The sequence below is a fragment of the Phoca vitulina genome, unplaced genomic scaffold (genome assembly GCF_004348235.1).
Source record: "Phoca vitulina isolate PV1807 unplaced genomic scaffold, GSC_HSeal_1.0 scaffold9, whole genome shotgun sequence".
Taxonomy (NCBI): Eukaryota; Metazoa; Chordata; class Mammalia; order Carnivora; family Phocidae; genus Phoca; species Phoca vitulina.
In genome coordinates, this window is record NW_022589712.1 from 9798477 (window position 1) to 9816395 (window position 17919).

A 17919-nucleotide genomic window follows, 5' to 3' on the forward strand; every position below is an offset into this window, starting at 1 on the left:
ATTAACATTGATTTTTCTCTCTGGGTAGTTGGAAGATTGTGTTTTTCTTTTTTCTTCTCTTCTTACGTTTGGTAACACGTAAGTGATAATTTTATAAGAAAAAACTTCTTAAAAAAAAAAACAAAAACCCCAAGATTTCTTGTTAGCCTTTACATAGAAAAGGAACTACTTGATTTTCAACCAAGCCTACATTTAAAAAAATTACATAATTAAAAACAACAAATTGAAAAACAGCACAAAAAAGGTTAGAGATTTGCTTCCTTCAAGGCGATGTTCAGAGACTTCTGCCTTGTTGACTGTTACGTGGGTGTGCACTGGCCCTGGGCTACTTTGTCTTATCGTGCTGTATTAGATACGACTAGAAATTTCCGTGTCAGCTAAGAAACCATGGACTTCAAGGTAAAAAGGAAGCAGACTTTGATGCTATGGCTAGAAAGACCGTGCTTTCCCGTGCAAGCGAAGTCTTCCTGGTCACCTGACCGTGGCCCCCACGCAATCACGGTCGCACCCTGCACTGCGGCTGCGGCCTGCACGCACGGGAGGGGGACACGGGCTGGGAAGAAGGCAGGTGTGACAAGAGCTCTCACATTTCTAGTAAGTCCAAGTCAGGCGCCTCTGGTTCCATGGTGGAAAATATCATAACTCCCACCAGCTCATCTTTCTCAGCCTTCCTCTTTCCACTTTTCCATTCCTGCAAATAAGAACATTATAATGTCACGGTGGAGAGCGGAGTCAAACTGGTCTTTCAAACTCCCTAGTGCAATCGGCTCACTGACTGACTAGCTCTGATTTTCGGCAGCAGCTCCCACACCATCACCCTCTGCACCGTGGGGTGTCTGCACGTCCCAGTGTAATGTCGGTACACGGACAGTGCCGACGTGCAGAGTGGTCCCTGGGAGCCCGAGTCCCTTCGGGGGGAGGTAATTCCATCCCGTTGCTCTCCCAGCGCGTGGCGACCTAACACAGTGAGCACAGCATCCCTGGGAGTCCCGACCAAGTGCCTCAAAGTTTAGGTTAAATGTTTTCTTAAAAAGACGAAAGCTTTTCTAAAACACAACATAGGAGCCAGTAATATGCGCTATTGAAAAAAAAAAACAAAACATATTTTTGCAAGATCTACCTATATAGATCCATCCATCCATAGAAAAGTGCCCCAACAACAGTGCACAGCAACCAGTTCTCACAACGCGATACGTGGGGAACTACCCAAAGGCCGAGGGAAAAAAGCGAGCATTCCAGAAGCCCCCTCCTGCCCCTTCCCAATCACCTCCCCTTCCCTCCCGCACCGAGGTGACCAGGATCTGCTCTTTAATGTTGCCCAGTTCCTCACATTCCTTTCAAGTCTCACCGTCTAAGCACACGTCCCTCATCTGGGCCTGCTAGTTTTTCTGAACAAAGGCCACTCTCCACGTATTCTCTTGTGTCTGGCTTCTTGTGCTCAGGCTGTGCTCGGGAGCTATGGCCACAGTGCCGTCAGGCTGCCGTCCGTGGATTCCACTGTGGCACAACGTTCCACTGTGTGCATACCCCCCCGTTTATTCATTCATCCTGCTACTGGGATCCCCCCAGGCCCCGCCAGGTGACAAGGACAGCTGCTATGTACACGACTCCTGGTGCACGTGTGCACGCTTTTGCCAGGTGTGCGCTTGGGTGGAAAACGTTCAGCTGTAGCAGGTAATGCCAGATGGTTTTCCAAACTGGCCTTACCCATTTCACACCCACCAGCAGTGCCTGAGGGCTCCTCAGCCCACCAAGAGCTCGGTTTGGTCAGTCTTTCTAACGTCAGCCATTCCGGCAGGTGCACAGTGGTGTTCACTGTAGTTTTAATTTGCATTTGCTTGACGACTAATGAGGTAATGAGGTTAAGCAGTTTGCTACATATCTGTTGATGACTGAGACACTTTGTTTCGTGAGGTACCTTACACCAAATCTCCTTTTCTACTGGGTTATCTTTCTTATGGATTTGTATGGGTTTTCATATATTCCAAAATGCAGCCCTTTGTTGGTTATGTATGTTCAGATCTTTAGCTTGCTTTTCACCTTTAAAGGCTTCTTTGATACAGAGCAGTTCTTAATTTTAATGTAGTCTAATTTATCACCCTCTTCCTGTGTGACTAGTCATTTTTGGGTCATATTTCAGAAATCCTTCCCTACCTTAGGGGTATGAAGATATTCCCCTATGTAACCTTCTCGAAGCTTTATTATGCTGCCTTTCACATTAGACCTTCAAACCACCTGGAACTGATTTTAAAAAAAAAAAAACTTTATACAACAGAAACGTTCAAACACGTATAAAAGTACAGAGAAAAGTCTAACCCCCACCCAGACTCAGCTGCAACATTTATCAACATTTTGCCAGTCTTGGTTTTTCTATTCTCTTCCATTCTACCTTTTATTTTCTTCTTGCTGATTTTATTGGAAGTCCCAGACGTAGTATCATTTCACCTATAAATACCTTTAATAGACAGGGCCACGATTCCGGTGTCATCCCTAACAAAATCAACAGTAGACTGTCGTGAGGTGGTGATCAAATCTCATTTTTCCTCAATGACGCCATTCAGTTGATCCAGCACCACTGACTGGAAAGACTGTCCTATCTCCACTGTTGCTTGCACTATCTTTGCCATGAATCAAGCATCCAACTCTATTCTGTTCCATGGTCTATCCTTATGCCAATACCATGCTTTTAAAATTATTTTAGCTTTGTAATGAGTCTTAATATCCAATAAAGCCCTCCTCCCACGTCATTCTTTTTCAAGAGTACTTTGGCTATTCTTAGTGCTTTGATTTTCCACATGTATAGCATCTCTTCTGCTCGTCAATCCATGAAACAGTATTGGAACACTTAGCCAGGTTTTATTTCTCTCAAAAATGTTTCATAGTTTTTTATGTAGAGTTTTTCTGTACATTTTCTTATACTATTCCTAGATATATTTTTATGCTATTCTGATAGTTTTTTTTAGACTTTCATTTTGTTTTCATTTATTGTTGGTATGTAAATATGTAATGTCTTATATCCAGCTATCATACTAACCACTTATTCTAGTAACAGAAAACTTACTATGTCCATCCATCTACACAAGCTACTTCTGGCCAAAGAATCCCAGTTTTTAGTGATTATCTAGTTTTACACAGTCATTTAGCAGGTGAGGAAACTGTGATGCAGAGATTCAATGCCGTGGCCAAGATCACAGTAGGAGCTAGAAGCAGAGCCCTGACTCCAAGTTCTTTCTTTTTCCTATTGTATCAAATCCACCCAAACCCCAGTGTCTAGATGTATTAGTATTTTTAATAATAATATTCTGTATAAGACACAACCTTTAGAAGTGCTTTCTAAATCAAATCTTTGGAAAATCAGGACTTCTGTTAAAGGCAACAAACTTGGGAGGGGATTCCATGTAGTTTACAAAGTAACAAAGTAACTCACTCAAAGAACCTAGTTCCACCACTATATGGTTACAGGGCATACTATGGCTGAACAGTACATATCACCAGAGAAATCAGTTTTCCAGGGCACCTTGCAAGGCCAGAGCTACGATCTAGACAAAAAATGCTGAAGCACCTCCCTGTTTCCTAGCTCCTGTCCTGGTTACATGCAACCCACTCAAATGAGCCTGCCAATTCTAGAAATAAGCAGCAACTGAGAATAAGGCCCAAATATTTTATACTACATTAAGTGTACGCCTATGTCTGTAAGCATACACAGAGCCAGATTATTTATACTTATTATAAATGTGTTCACATTAACAAGGGAAAAGTACTACAAAGCAGTTTAGCAAGTAAATCTGTCTGAAAGTTCCAACAAAGTATATAATATTCTAGTATTTGATTAGACATGAAAATAATCTCATGACTTTTTTTCTAGGATTCTAACTTATTTTGTATCTGCTGTTGGCATCTGAGCTAACTTATGCTTTTATTCTTTGCACTGTTTTCTAAGACACATAATATTTGTTATGAGAGAAATATGGAGAAACCATCTTTACAGGATAAAAAGACACACTATAGAGTAAAAGCTTACTGAGAGAGAGAGAAAACTATTTCCAAAGCAGACAATAATGAGATGTCAAACAGCCAATGTTTTCTTGATTCTCAACAAAGAACACGCGGCCATTGGCAGAATGACTATCCACGGGGACAAAGACAGACCAGCATTTACTCTGGACATGCAACTATAGTTCTGGAAAAAATGACTCGGTTTTGAGAAGGATGGTCCACTTCTGAATCTACTTTTCTTTTCATGACGTTACCACACTGCAAGGTCAAAATAGGATCTTTTTTTTTTTTTTTTAATGTTATGTTAATCACCACCTGGGTGGCTCAGTTATTAAGCATCTGCCTTCGGCTCAGGTCATGGTCCCAGGGTCCTGGGATCGAGCCCCGCATCAGGCTCCCTGCTCAGCAGGAAGCCTGCTTCTCTCTCTCCCACTCCCCCTACTTGTGTTCCTTCTCTCGCTTTGTCTCTCTCTGCCAAATAAATAAAATCTTTAAAAAAAAAAAAAAAAAGAAAGGATCTCAAGAAATCATTCACTCTATTTCCCTCACTTCATATGGATAATATCCTGGATCCAGTTTGGGTATTTTTAAAAGCATCTAGGGAAAAAAATTCCTCACCCTATCACATCATTCACTTCCTGCCAACTCTGGGCCAATCCATGCCCAATTTATGGAAAACCATTCTGGCAAGCATTCTTCCACATAGTGTGACTTATTTCCTATGGTGAAGACCTAGGTTTCTGTCCCCTTTGTCTTTGGAGGAAATGAGAAATAGCTAACTGACATAATTTTAACTTTCAGACATAAAATTGATGTGAACGTGACAATTCTCAATATGACCTAAGACTATCATAATAACAGGTCCTACCTTTTCATCTCGGAAATTTAGAAATTGCTGGAAAAGCTCACTTTCTGAGATTACTGGGTGACGACACATCCTGGTCATCCATGCCTGGAGCCTCTCCATGCGCATTTTGATAAACTCTTCTTCGAAGCGACCTGCAAGGGGCACAGCAAGAGTGATGCACACTGCAGTGTAAAGCGAGTTACCGTCACCACAAAGGAAAAGCCGTTTGTATCTACGGGTACTTGGTAGAACATTATTTAGTAAAAGGTAAAGACCATGGTAATTTCTCACTAACCTAAAAATAAGCCGTAACACAGCAAATGCTCAGAGAGACACAGGAAAGATACAACAGACATTTTAGTTTATAAGAATGAGATTCTGATTTAACAAATTAACAAGCTTTTTAATTGTGACAAGAAAAAGCACAGCCACAAAGTGCGATTTTCTTCAAGGATCCCTAAGTACTGAACAAATTCAAAAGCAAATCTTATCTTGATATGAAAAACTTTGATAAACTAAGACTATGCCCGTTCTGTGTGACCATATGAAGCCTTATGGGGCAAGAAAGGGGGCAAGAAAATGGAATTTAATAAATAATTCTTACAAAGGGCATAAAATTTCTATATTTATAAAAATGTGTCCTAATGCAATATAATCTCAGATACACAAACTTAAACTTAGTATTTATGAAAAGTAACTCAGAATGACTAAGCTCTTTATTCCGTTTGGTTTTTCAAATTACTTAAGCCAAAAATAGAAAAAGCCATTTTCCATTAATGCGGTAGTAAAAGCTACCATCTCAGAGCTTATGACCATTCTAAAAGATAGCTTAATGAGTGATATTTCTGTTTTAAGAGCAGAAAATCAGCTTAACAAGCCTGACATACCAGTCATCAAGTGAACACTGGACATTTTTATAAGCCTCCCAAACAAAACCACTATTAGTTAAAAGGCTTCTGGAGATGAAAGTTCCAGCTACAGTCGAGTGAGGCAATCAGCTATTCCCATCCCCCCAAAACAATTATAAAGCTGGACAGAACCCACCAAAAATAAGTGTTTTGGAAATCAACCAAAGGCAAACAGCCATCTGAGAAGTGTTTATATTTGCAAAACGGCTGAACTTTATGCAAGCAGCGTGGAAATCTGCAGCATGGAAATGTCTGGCGTGGGGCTGCTCCTGTCTCCCCCGCTGCCCCTCGGCCTCCCCAACCTCTCCTTGGTGGACACGGAAGGTCTGCCCATATAGGACAGGCTGTGAAGACTGGCCACTGCAGGTCCCCTGGTGAGCTAAGAGGCTGGCCTGACCTGGAGCGGGGGGACATGCCCGTGCTCGGTGGTGGTGGCAGGGACAATCCAGAGGCTGGGGAACAGAAAGGGCCAATGGCTCCACTAGCCAAGGTTGCCTGGTTGGGCCAAGCATATTCCAGGCTGAGGCTGTGTGCAGAAACAGTGGAGTCCAGATGGGATCCAAGCCAGCCACATACCCCTGGCCAACTCTGTGGCTGCACACACTTGTAAAGGAGACACAAAAAGGCCCACAAAAAAGTAAAAGCCAGGACAGCCAACTTGAAAATTATCTGAGCTTTGAATGCAGTCTCCTACCCACACAGAGATCCAGAAGCAGAGGACAGAAGCCTTAGTGGAAGGCAGGCTTACCACAAATCTACACAGACACAACGGTGAACCCCAGGAAGCCAAACTTAAAAGAAAAAAAACACAAAAATAACAACTTCAGGGGAGAGAGATTTCAGAGCCTAAGCAAGTTACTTACCAATCAAATACAATAGAAACAACAACCTTCAGAGAGGAAAAATCAGAATCGAGAATTGCTAAAATATATTCTTTAAACTGTTCAGTTTTCAACAAAAAATTAATTAAGAGAGTGCAAAGATATAACAAGGTATGACCCATATCAACAAAAAAGTAGTCAATGGGAACTGTCCCTTAATGTTTCTGGATGTTGAATTTCGCACACAAAGCAGCTTCTAGAAATACATTCAAAGAACTAAAGGAAGTCATGTTTAAAAATGTACAGAGAAATATGACATGGAATCAAAACAAAGATTCTCAAGAAAAAGACAGAACTTATAAAAAATTAAAATGAAAAGTCTGGAGTTGAAAATACAGTAACTGAAATTAAAAATTCACTATAGGGGCTCAAATGCAGATTCAAGATGGCAGAAGAAAGAATCTGGGAATCTGCAGATTAATAGACGTTATCTAATCTGAAGCATAGAGAGAAAAAAAAATGGAAGCACAATGAACAGGGCCTCAGAAAACATACAGCACACCAAGATACCGGTAATGGGAATCCCCAAAGGAGAAGAGAGAAGAAGAAAATTTATCTGCAGTAGTAACAGGGGAAAGTTTCCCAAATTTGATGGAAAACTTTAAACAAACCTGGCTAGGATAAATATGAAGATAACCACACCACGATACAGCAGAATCAAACTGCTGAAAGACAGAAACAAAATCTTGGCAGCAGCAAGTGAAAAATGCCTCACGATGTATGGTGTGTGTGTGTGTGTGTGTGTGTGTGTGTGTGTGTGTGTGTGAATCTGACACAATGGAGGTGTGTGGGTGTGGGTGTGGGTGTGTGAATGACACAATGGAGGTCAGAAGCAATGGAAAGACAAATTCATCATGCTGAAAGGAAAACTGTCAGCCATGAATTCTACAACCAGTACCCCTATCCTTCAGAAATAAAGGCAAAACAAAGACATTCCCAGATAAACAAAGATGAGAGAATTAACCAATAGCAGACCTGTATTAAAGAAATATTAGAGGAAGTCCTTCAGGCTAAAAAAAATACTGCCTCCGGCTAAAAGGAAATTACCCAAATTCACAGAGAGAAATGAAGAGCAGCAGAAATACATGGATTAACATAAAAGATGCATTTTTTTCTAATTTCTTCTCTTAATTTCTTTTAAAGACATAAGATTGTAGAAAGCAATAATTATCACATTGTATTGTTCAATTTATAACAGATATAGATATAAAATATATGATGACAAGAGCATAAAAAGAGAGAGGGAAACAGAGCTATACTGGAGAAAAGTTTCTATGAATTTTACCATAATTGAGTATTAATATGAAGTGCACTGTAACATTATAGAAAGATGCATATTGTATCCACTGAGGCAACAACTAAGAAAATAATTTTTAAAATTTAGTGGAAAAATGAGAGGAATTAAAACAGCACATCAGAAAATATTTAACACAAAAGAAAGGCAGTAAAAGAGGAATGGAACAAACAAGACACACAGAAAATATCAAAATGGCAAACGTAAACCTAACTGGGTCAATAATTAGTAAATATGAATGGTCCAAAAACTCTAATCAAAATGTAGAGGTTTCCCGACCTGATAAAAAACCAAGTTCCAACAATGTTGTCAACAAGAGATACAGATTCAAAGACACTAACAGCCTGAAAGTAAAAGACGGGAAAAGATATGCCTTGCACACAGTAACCATACGAGAACTGGAGTGACTATATTAATATCAGACAAAATAGATTTTAACACAGGAAATTTCACTAGAGACAAGAGGACACATTTCATAATTACAAAAGAGTCACTACATCAGGAAGATGTAACAATTACAAACTGTATGTATACCAATCAAAGTCCCAGCATGATTATTTATAGATATCCACAAACTAACTCAAATGAATATGGAAAGGCAAATGAAAAATAGTCCAGAACTATTTTGAAAAAGAACCAAGTTGGAGGATTTATACTACCCGATTTAAAGATTTACTAATTAAGACAGTGTCGTATTAGCATAAGGATGGACACATAAATCAACAGAACAGAATACAGTCCAGAAATAAAACCACACGAATATGTTCAATTGATTTTTGACAAAATGCAAACGAAATTCAACAGAGAAAGAATACTCTTTTCAACAGATAGTGTGAGAACTACCGGATACCCAGATGCGTAACATAAACCTCTGCCTTATCATACCTCACATCTTACACAAACACTAACTCAAAATGCACCTAAAACTACAAAACTTTCTGGAGAAAATATTACCAGGAACTTGGGCTAAGGCAAAGAGGTTTTTGTCATGATATCTGAAGCATAATCCATAAAAGAAACAATTGGTACTTTGAACTTCATTAAAATTAAAAGCTTTTGTTATGCAAAGGACACTGTTGAGAGAAAGACAAGCCATGCCCGGGACAAATTATTTGCAAATCACATTATTTGACAGAAGACTTGTTTCCAGAATATAAAGATATCAAAATTCCATAATGAGAAAACAACCTAATGAGAAATGGGCAAAAGATTTAAACAGACACTTCACCAAAGAAAATATATGGAAGGGAAATGAGCACATGAAAAGATGTTCAATACCACTAGTTACAAGGGAAAGGCAAATTAAATCCATGATGAGGTACTACTACATATCTAATAGATTTGTTAGAACAGAGAAAAACTGACACTATCGAAAAGTGCAAGTAAGGATGTGGAGCCCCCGAAACTCTCATCCACTGCTGGTGGGGATTCCAAGACGGAATAGCTACTCTGGAAAACAGGCAATTTCTTAAACATGACACTTACACTTGCCAAATGACCCTGTCATTCTATCTTTAGGTATTCACCCAAGAGAAATGATAACTTACATTCATACAAAAACTTGTATGTAAATGTTTCTAGCAGCTTTATTTATAAATGCCCCAAACTGGAAACCCAAATGTCTTCCAACGAGTGAACCGATAAACTGATACCCACAAGATACGTGAATCTCAAATGCACGATGCCAAGTGAACAAAGCCACAAGCAGAAGACACACGCTGTACGCTTCCATTTTTTTTCTGCAACCAGCCCCTGGTTTCATCGATCTGTTCTATTGCTTTTTTTAGTTTCTATTTCATTTATTTCTGCTCTGTATTATTTCCTTTTTTCTACTGGTTTTGGGCTTTGTTTGTTCTTCTTTTTCTAGCTCTTTAGGTGTAAGGTTAGGTTGTTTGAGATTTTTCTTGCTTCTTGAGGTAGGTCTATATGCTTCCATTTATAATGATATTCTGGAAAAGGCAAAACTGTAGAGACAAAGAACCCATCAGGCTGTCATGGGTTAGAACTAGGGGGAGGGGCTGAGTATAAAGGGGCAGCTCAAGGGAATCTGGGGGAGTGATGGTTGAATACAGCGGGGGGGTGTAAGACTGTAGTGATAGTTGTCAAAACTCTTAAAACTATACACCAAAAGGAGTGCGTTTACTGTATAGAAATTTACAAATAAATTTTAAAAAATGCAGCCTGGCCTTTCCTTTAGAAATTATAAGTACAAATAAGCACAAATTTCTTTTAAAGAGAAGAGCACTACAGAGCCACACAGCAAAAACTCATTACCTAAAAGGTGTCACTTGAACAGCATGCTGGGTCTAGACACTTCCTGTATTTTAAAACAATTCAATTTTTGCACTTCCTAGGAGTAGAGATTAAGTGCTACAGAACCTTAAACTACAAAGAAACAAAGTCTCACCCCTTGGAAAGAAGATGACCCACCTTCTGGGCAGAAAAGACCCAGTAAGTCAACATGAACCTGGGTTATACTGAATTCTCCATTAGGAGAAAGTGGAGAGTTTATAACGTACTCATTGACTGGAATTAATTAATTCATTAACGATTCTTATCCCTCCTGAAAAATTTTTTGCTGGTTTATTTCCAAACTCTGACTTCAGATTGTTATTTTGTGCTCGTTAGGATTTTCCTACCAGATTCCAGAGAACTAGAAAGAAGGTCGGGGGAGGGGGATTTCTGATTCCCCATTTTCAACAAACCTTAGGTTTTTACCAAGTATGTGAGTATACCAGTTTGCACCCAGGAATAAAACCAGATTCATTCAATATTATTTCACAAAAAAACAAAATCTATCAACAAATAAAAAATGTTAGCTGTAAGTTTCTCATGGAATGATTATCAAGTCCACAGAAATATCATGACATCATCTACTTGGCATTCCTTTCTCTCTTCTCCAGGATGTAAGTGAGAGGCGAGTTTATATAATAATGATCTTGTGGGGACCACAGGCAGGAGGCAAACGAGAGAAGGAAGAAATAAAAGTGGCTTCTGTGCTTTTCGGTTTCCTCGGCACATATCCCAGTCAGTGAATCAAAGCTCAACTTTCTTCAGACTGAGCGGCTGTTGCTTTCTTGCTTTTCTATGACACCCCCTTGGCTTCGAGCCTGCACTTTAAAAAAACCAAACCTTCGTATGGGGGGAGAACTGTGACTCTACGATGCTTTAAAATAGCACTGAGTTATCTTGGTCCAGGATAAACAATGTATTAAAGCCTAAAAGATAGGAGAAATCCCTACAACCCTCAAGTAGCTCATTAGTCTGTTTATTCGGACACCATGAAGCACATACTGTGCTAACCAAGCTGACAGAGGAGAACATAAAACTCAAGAAACAGACTGAAATTTGAAAACAAGGAGAAAGGCAGAACTGAAGTTTTCATGGAAATCCATTTCAATTTATTTGTGAAAGGAAAGCTGTGATGTCAAACAATAAGGAGGGATAGTGAGTATCTGAATGGGGGGCATGATGACCCCTCGGGGTGGAAGGAAGCCGCCATCAGTCTACACCAACCTGGCCTCCCATCCGCGGCCTCCACTCAGCCACCCTGGCTCCAGGAGGGACGTGCAGGAGCACCCCAGGTGACAGCCAGGCTGTCTCAGCCATTGGGCAATGCAGCCCCACTCTCAGCTACGCACAGTAGGAAATTTTTGAAAAATTTTCCAGAAAAAAAAAAGTCACAATCAAAACAACTTCTGTAAAAACAAAACTTTCCATCTCCTCAAAAAATTTCACAGAAACCTAAACATACAGCAAAGTAAAGCACAAAGTAAAGTTTTAAGGAGAGTGACTTTCTTATCCTAAAGTAACTCGTTCTAGCTCAGGACTAGCTGAGTCACATCGCGTACGTTCACAGAGCAAGCTCTGGAATCAGATTCGAAGCCCTGTTTCAGCAGTGTGGACCAGAGCCTGCCGAATGGCTCTGACTTGAGGACGTGCACGAGCAGTGTGCAGGGGACACCCGGCAGGCAGGGACACCTGTCTCCACGACACTGGAAGTGTGTAGAGCTGGCTCCACCATCTGGCTGCCAGACTCCCCGTCCCTCTCCAACTACCCACCTCAGCTCCTGCTGAATGAGGACTCAGCCCTCTCTGTCTTCCCTGACCCCTAGGAAAGAAGCTTTCCTTCACAGATTCCATGCATCCTCCCACCGGGCTCATGTCAGCCCTTCGAGGTCGCTCTTCCTTCGAGGCCTCTCCAGTGCTGACCTTTTAGGCCTTACTCTCATCTTTGATCCTCTCCTTTCTATACTTACTAGTTTCATTTAGCTGCAAATTTTCTAGCCACATACTAAACTCTTTCTAATCTTCAGTAAAGCTCAGCTTCTTTACATATTTATTCCAAGACAAACATACTGAGTTCTGAGTACTGATATTCCAGGTTCTATACAAGGCTGGAGATTAAAAAAAAAAAAAATCAGTGACAGTTCTCAAAGCAGAGAGAAACAAATACTCTCTGACTGCATATTTACAAGGGGCTTTGGTAACACTGTGAATTATCTACCAGAGGATCATTTGAGGCAGGGGGAGCAGGGCAAACAGGACACGTTAAATAAATAAGAAACAGGACAGAGTCATTATCAATGATAAACAAAAACATTTAAATATTAATAGTCACCAAAATAATTGAGTGGAAAACTTGACAACTTCTTACGTTAATACCTGGATGCTCTGTGGCTTCTGTATCTGATGCTTCCATACCTCTAATGAAAGCAACACGGCTGGACTGCACGACATCATTTGGATCGTACATTTTTATTTCCATTTCAAGCTATTTGGATCATTTCTATTTTCTCAGGTGTCATTTTTCGTATTTAAAGAATTCACATATTACTTTTACAGGAAATCATGTAGCAAGAAGGACACAATGCCTTTGCTAGAACTTAAGATACGTGTATAAGAACTCTGATAGGAAATTTTATTAAAACATTCTCGTTAGGTGTACATACTATATGCAGTATATATACACGTACAGTATCTTCCAAACTCCTACATCTTGTTCTTCCAGAAGATGGAAAATGTCATTACTGATATACATTAGGACAAATGCTCTGCTGTCTCATTACTTGTCATCTGAGTGTCACACGCACTCACCTGTGACTTGCTTATCTGGGAGAGAAGGAATTGGAATGGCTGACCCAAACTTAACCAGGAGACGTTCATATAACCAGTCAAAGTGCTTATACCTGTGGTTTACAGATCGATTAGTGTTCTAAAATACAAGGGAAAGAGAAGAAAACATTACCAATGCCAACTATGGAAAATGAAGAAAAAAGCAAATTTTAGCTAGGAATGCATGCATGATTCTGTTTTTGATAACATCGATACTTACAGTAGGTGTTAACTGATATTCAATGTAGCTTTTCAGACCGTACATTTTGGAGCCTTTCCTGGGATCTGCTACCACACAGTCAAATGTAGAGGTAGGATAAACCCACATTGGGCCATAATCTCCAACCTACACAACGTTTCAGGGAGAGTTAATTTTGTAATATGGAAAAATAGTCAATATATTTGATAAATCATCAAATGATTCTTTTTAGGACTACAAGTCCTGTGGAGGGTCATTCTTGCTCTTTGAGAAGTTCTATGAATGCTCTCTGTTCCTGATAAGGTTATATATTTAAAGACACACTTGCTAGGACAAACCCTTCTGCTCTCCATGTGGGCATCTCAGGCCATGGAGAAGAGATGTCTGTCTCCCTCTCCTCTAGGGGAGTGTAGGATGGAACACAATTTCCTCTCTCTAGTCCAGTTGTCTTAGTCATTTGTGATGAAGGGCTGGTTTTAAAAGATTTCCAATCTAGCACAGACTGGTAGTTTTGTGAAATATGAAATTACACACCTGGATGTCTTGACAATGTCAAACTGCCCTCAAACTTTCTCAATGCTTACTTTCACTTTCTGTATACTCAGTCCTAATTCTTTTTAAAGGTGGAAGAAAGAAAAAGTAGGGTGGGGTAAGAAACGTCAGAGGTTATGAGGTCAGGGAGGTGACCAGGGCTCAAACAATCTTACTAAGGGACTAAAGAGAAGATCTTGACAATAAGCTACTATGACTCCTCAGGGAGGAGCCCAGATCCAGAAAACCCTGAAAGCTATAGGGCAGGAATCTCTGGAAACCGCCCTCAGTGAGTGGGACCAAGAGAGGCCACTCTGATCAACTAGGGCCCAATATCCAGGGGCTCACATTTTATTAGCGGGCAGGGTTACTGTGCCTTAAGAGCAAAGAACCACGTATCTGCTTTTTCTTGGTTTTCTGAAGACTGGAAGGCATTATCCCTCAGCTTCCCTTTCCATGCAAGGAGCCTGCACAGGCGGCTTGCTTACAGCGTATGGGGGGCCCAGGTCTACGTGACACTTACGGGACAACTCCCGCGCTGGGGTACTTTAGCTACAACACTATCGTGCTTGTGATAAAGTCCCCTCTGAGGGCTTTTAGTCCTGTAGACTTTTAAATTTAGTGAAAACAACAATAATACATGTTCAGTATTTACTAAAAAGTCTGAAGAAAAAATTTTAAAGTTAAAATAATCTTTAATCTAACCACTCAGAAGATAATTACCCCAAATTTGCTTTGAGGGAAAAAGGAGGAAAGGGGCTCTTAGTCACAGCCCTTTTTTCTGGAGTTTCTAGGATTTCAAGCTTTTCAAAGATGTAGGAACAAATAATAATAATAAAAATCCAGTATCATTTTTGCACTTTATCAAGTTTCCCAGGACCTAGAGATTATTAGAGTAAGACCAGATGTTTCCTCCTCCTTGTTTGGGCCTATGATAATTACACTCAAGACTCTCCCCTAACCCCGTCCCCATCCTATAGTTACAGGGTTAAGTCAATAGGGTCAAAAGATAGCCAGAGTTCTCTTTTCCAGAATTCATCTGGAAATATAGCACTAGATAATGCTTAGAAAGAAAATCTATCAGCAATCAACATTTGGGTGAAAACAGAGAGCCTATGTCATGTTATGTAATAATCAAGTTATTCTGAGAGAGAGATTCTTAATGGTGTCACTAACTCCTAGCTTGTATTTGCTTAGTCCTTACTATGACCTGACAGCTGCTTTATTGGAGGAAAGACTAATTATTACCAGCGCAGTGGAAAGGGCATCTTATTTGGATAATAAGCATGCACTTTGCCAGGGCAGAAACCTAAATATCTGAATTGGGCTTATTAGCTAAATATACAGAGTTGGCAGGAAGACAGCATGTCTTCAAGACACTTTAGAGAAGAAAAATTATTAAAAGAATATATACTACAGACGTGGTTGGTTCAATTACTAATAGTCATAGAGGTAAAAATTAAAAAATATCTAAATATAACAACAGGCATCACTTGATGCCAATTATCTTTACTACTCTTACAATACTAATACATACCGTCAGTTATTTGGAGCATTAAATGTGTTAAAAATACCCTCCAGAAGACTAATAACCCTCTTAGCTTTAAGATATCATAAAAAGAGCTTAATTAGAAACAAAGGAAGCAAACAAAAGTGAACAAACTTACAATAATAGGAATTTTCTCTTTGGGTTTTGCTAGTTGCTTGGCCAACAAATACTGTTCCATTCCAGGTTTTGCAAATCCAGGAAATCTAGTCATGAAGATAAATGCCCGTGTGTGAGTCTTAGGTCTTTCCTTATAGAATTCTACAACTCTGGTCCACATTTCCTTAATACAAGAGTTTTAACCTTGTTCTGCCTTTCAGATGTAGCAAGACTAGGAAAACTGGTAAATGAAACCTAATGTAATCAGATTGTTCAATGGCCAATTAGTCATTTAATTAAGCTTTATCTGGTAAGAGAACAGTCTGACTCCAGAAGGTGTGATATTTATGGGCGCTCTATTTGCTTAACTGGATCGGAAACACTCTACCACCCCACAGAGAGTGAAGGGCAGCCTAGAAAACTGTCCCCTGGGGCATGGGAGGAGAAAGTACCGAGCACAGCCCCTGGAGTTGAACACATGGGGCAGTGGCCACACACCAGCATTTGTATCCAAATTGAAGCTGCCTTTCAACATAGTCCCTGCAGGAGGCCACAATTATCCCAGAGAAACCGTCACTGTTCATAAGCACTTGTGCCATTTTCTTTTAGACTCATCTTCAGAACTGGCTTACAAGACACAAAAGAAAACCAGTCTCCTCCTTAGTAAAGAGACCCCAAACGTTCTAAAATCAGAGAAAAGCTGGAATAAACATACAGCCATCCAAAGCACTACTTCTAAAGAGGACAAGATTAATTTGGGTTTTAGAATTTCTTTTAATAAACAGGAAAAAAAAAAGACCCTCAGAAAGCAAAATACCTACAATAGAAAAAGAAATATTATTCCTGCAAAAAACCAGCTACACTACTTCTATTTCATTCATATACCAAATTAAAAGCCAATGTGATGGTCTCAGGGGCCTGTCTTTTCCTTCATCCTCATATGACTTACCTCTTTTCCCTAGGCAGTCTTTATTTTATTTATTTATTTATTTATTTAAAAGATTTTATTTATTTATTTGACAGAGACGCAGCAAGAGAGGGAACACAAGCAGGGGGAGTGGTAGAGGGAGAAGCAGACTCCCCGCTGAGCAGGGAGCCTGATGTGGAACTTGATCCCAGGACCCTGGGATCATGACCTGAACCGAAGGCAGACGCTTAACGACTGAGCCACCCAGGCGCCCCCCTAGGCAGTCTTTAAGCACAGCTCATACGCGAGAGAACAAAGAGGGGTCTAGGAGCTGAATGGTCTTGGGTTTGAATTCCAACTCCAACAATTAATAGCTATGTGACCTTTAGAGCTCCAGTCTCCTTGTGGGAGGAATGGGACCAATATGACCTGCCTTTTAAGATAAGTGAATTAAATGAATGAGGGAATTAAATGAGAGAGTTATATAAAGAGCCTAGTATATATATTCATAAATTAAACTTATCTCTAATTATGTCATCATCTCTTTGAAAGTATTCCCTACAGCCTCAGGTACTCTCTCTGGGCTTCTTCAACATTCTGAGCATACTTCTGCTATATAATTTATCATGCTTAATCACCATAATCCATTTACACATTACAGCAGACTAGAAGTACCTTAGAGAAAGTATTTGTATTTCCAAGACCCAGAGGAGTTATAGGAATACACGAAATGCATAATGGACTAATCTGGAACAGTTTTATTAAATAACCTGTACTTTTGCTAGAAAATATTGATGGAAAAAATTGGGGGATTACACAGAGTGACAATTCCCTGACTAGACCGTAAGCCTCTGAGTGCAGAGGTCCCATTTCACATTTCCTTCAGTATTCTTAGGGATCACAGCAAACCTCTAGGGCCGATTCATTTAATACTTATTGAAGAGCAGTGCAATTTATTAATTCTTTCAGTATTATCAAGATGGATTCTCATAATGCTTGAGTATACTTCAATTTCTAATCTCTTCTAGTGTAAGGTTTATGCTCCATGACAGGAACACGGCTGTCATATAAAATGGATTAACTGCTGAAAAATGTTAATACTTTAAAAAATTTTAATGACTGTTGTCATTTATATACTAGTCTAATTAAATAGTAATAATAAAAAAAGAGCCACAGGATTTTAAACAGCTCTCAGCACCAGAGAGAGAGGGAGAGAGGGATGCCTCAGAGGTTCCGGGTCAATTTAGGATTCCTCTGATTTGGTTTCAGCCTGAACTGAAATTTTCGAGCATTTTAAATTAAAGCCAGCCCCTTCACTTCAGAGATATGGAAACTGAGGCTCAAACGGGTCACCCCACTTCCCAAGATCATACAGCAGAGGAGAGCAGGTGAGTGTGGGGCACAGGAAGGCAGGGAAAGCAGGGTCAGGAGCCTGGGCATGAGGCAGAGCCTCCCTAACCAGCAGCCAGGAACGCTAGGCCACACACATGATGGGGTCTGCGCTTCCTCGTTGTCAAAATGGGGCTGAGAGATACTTTACAGTAAAATGGGTTCCAATGCACTTGTAATTTATGCTAATTTACATCACTGCAGACC

General features: G+C 40.0%; 1 protein-coding gene across 5 annotated transcripts in view; it reads right to left on the bottom strand.

Annotated features, from left to right (window-relative positions):
* Positions 1 to 17919, bottom strand: part of SNX9 (sorting nexin 9) — a 75756-nt gene that overhangs the window by 17306 nt on the left and 40531 nt on the right. For all 5 annotated transcript variants that reach the window (XM_032407574.1, XM_032407573.1, XM_032407577.1 and 2 more), the window contains 5 exons: positions 15439 to 15523; positions 13262 to 13387; positions 13024 to 13141; positions 4865 to 4995; positions 588 to 691 (listed from right to left, as the gene is read on the bottom strand). In XM_032407574.1, the coding sequence (XP_032263465.1) occupies positions 588 to 691; positions 4865 to 4995; positions 13024 to 13141; positions 13262 to 13387; positions 15439 to 15523 (564 nt within the window). The remainder of the gene's footprint in view (positions 1 to 587; positions 692 to 4864; positions 4996 to 13023; positions 13142 to 13261; positions 13388 to 15438; positions 15524 to 17919) is intronic.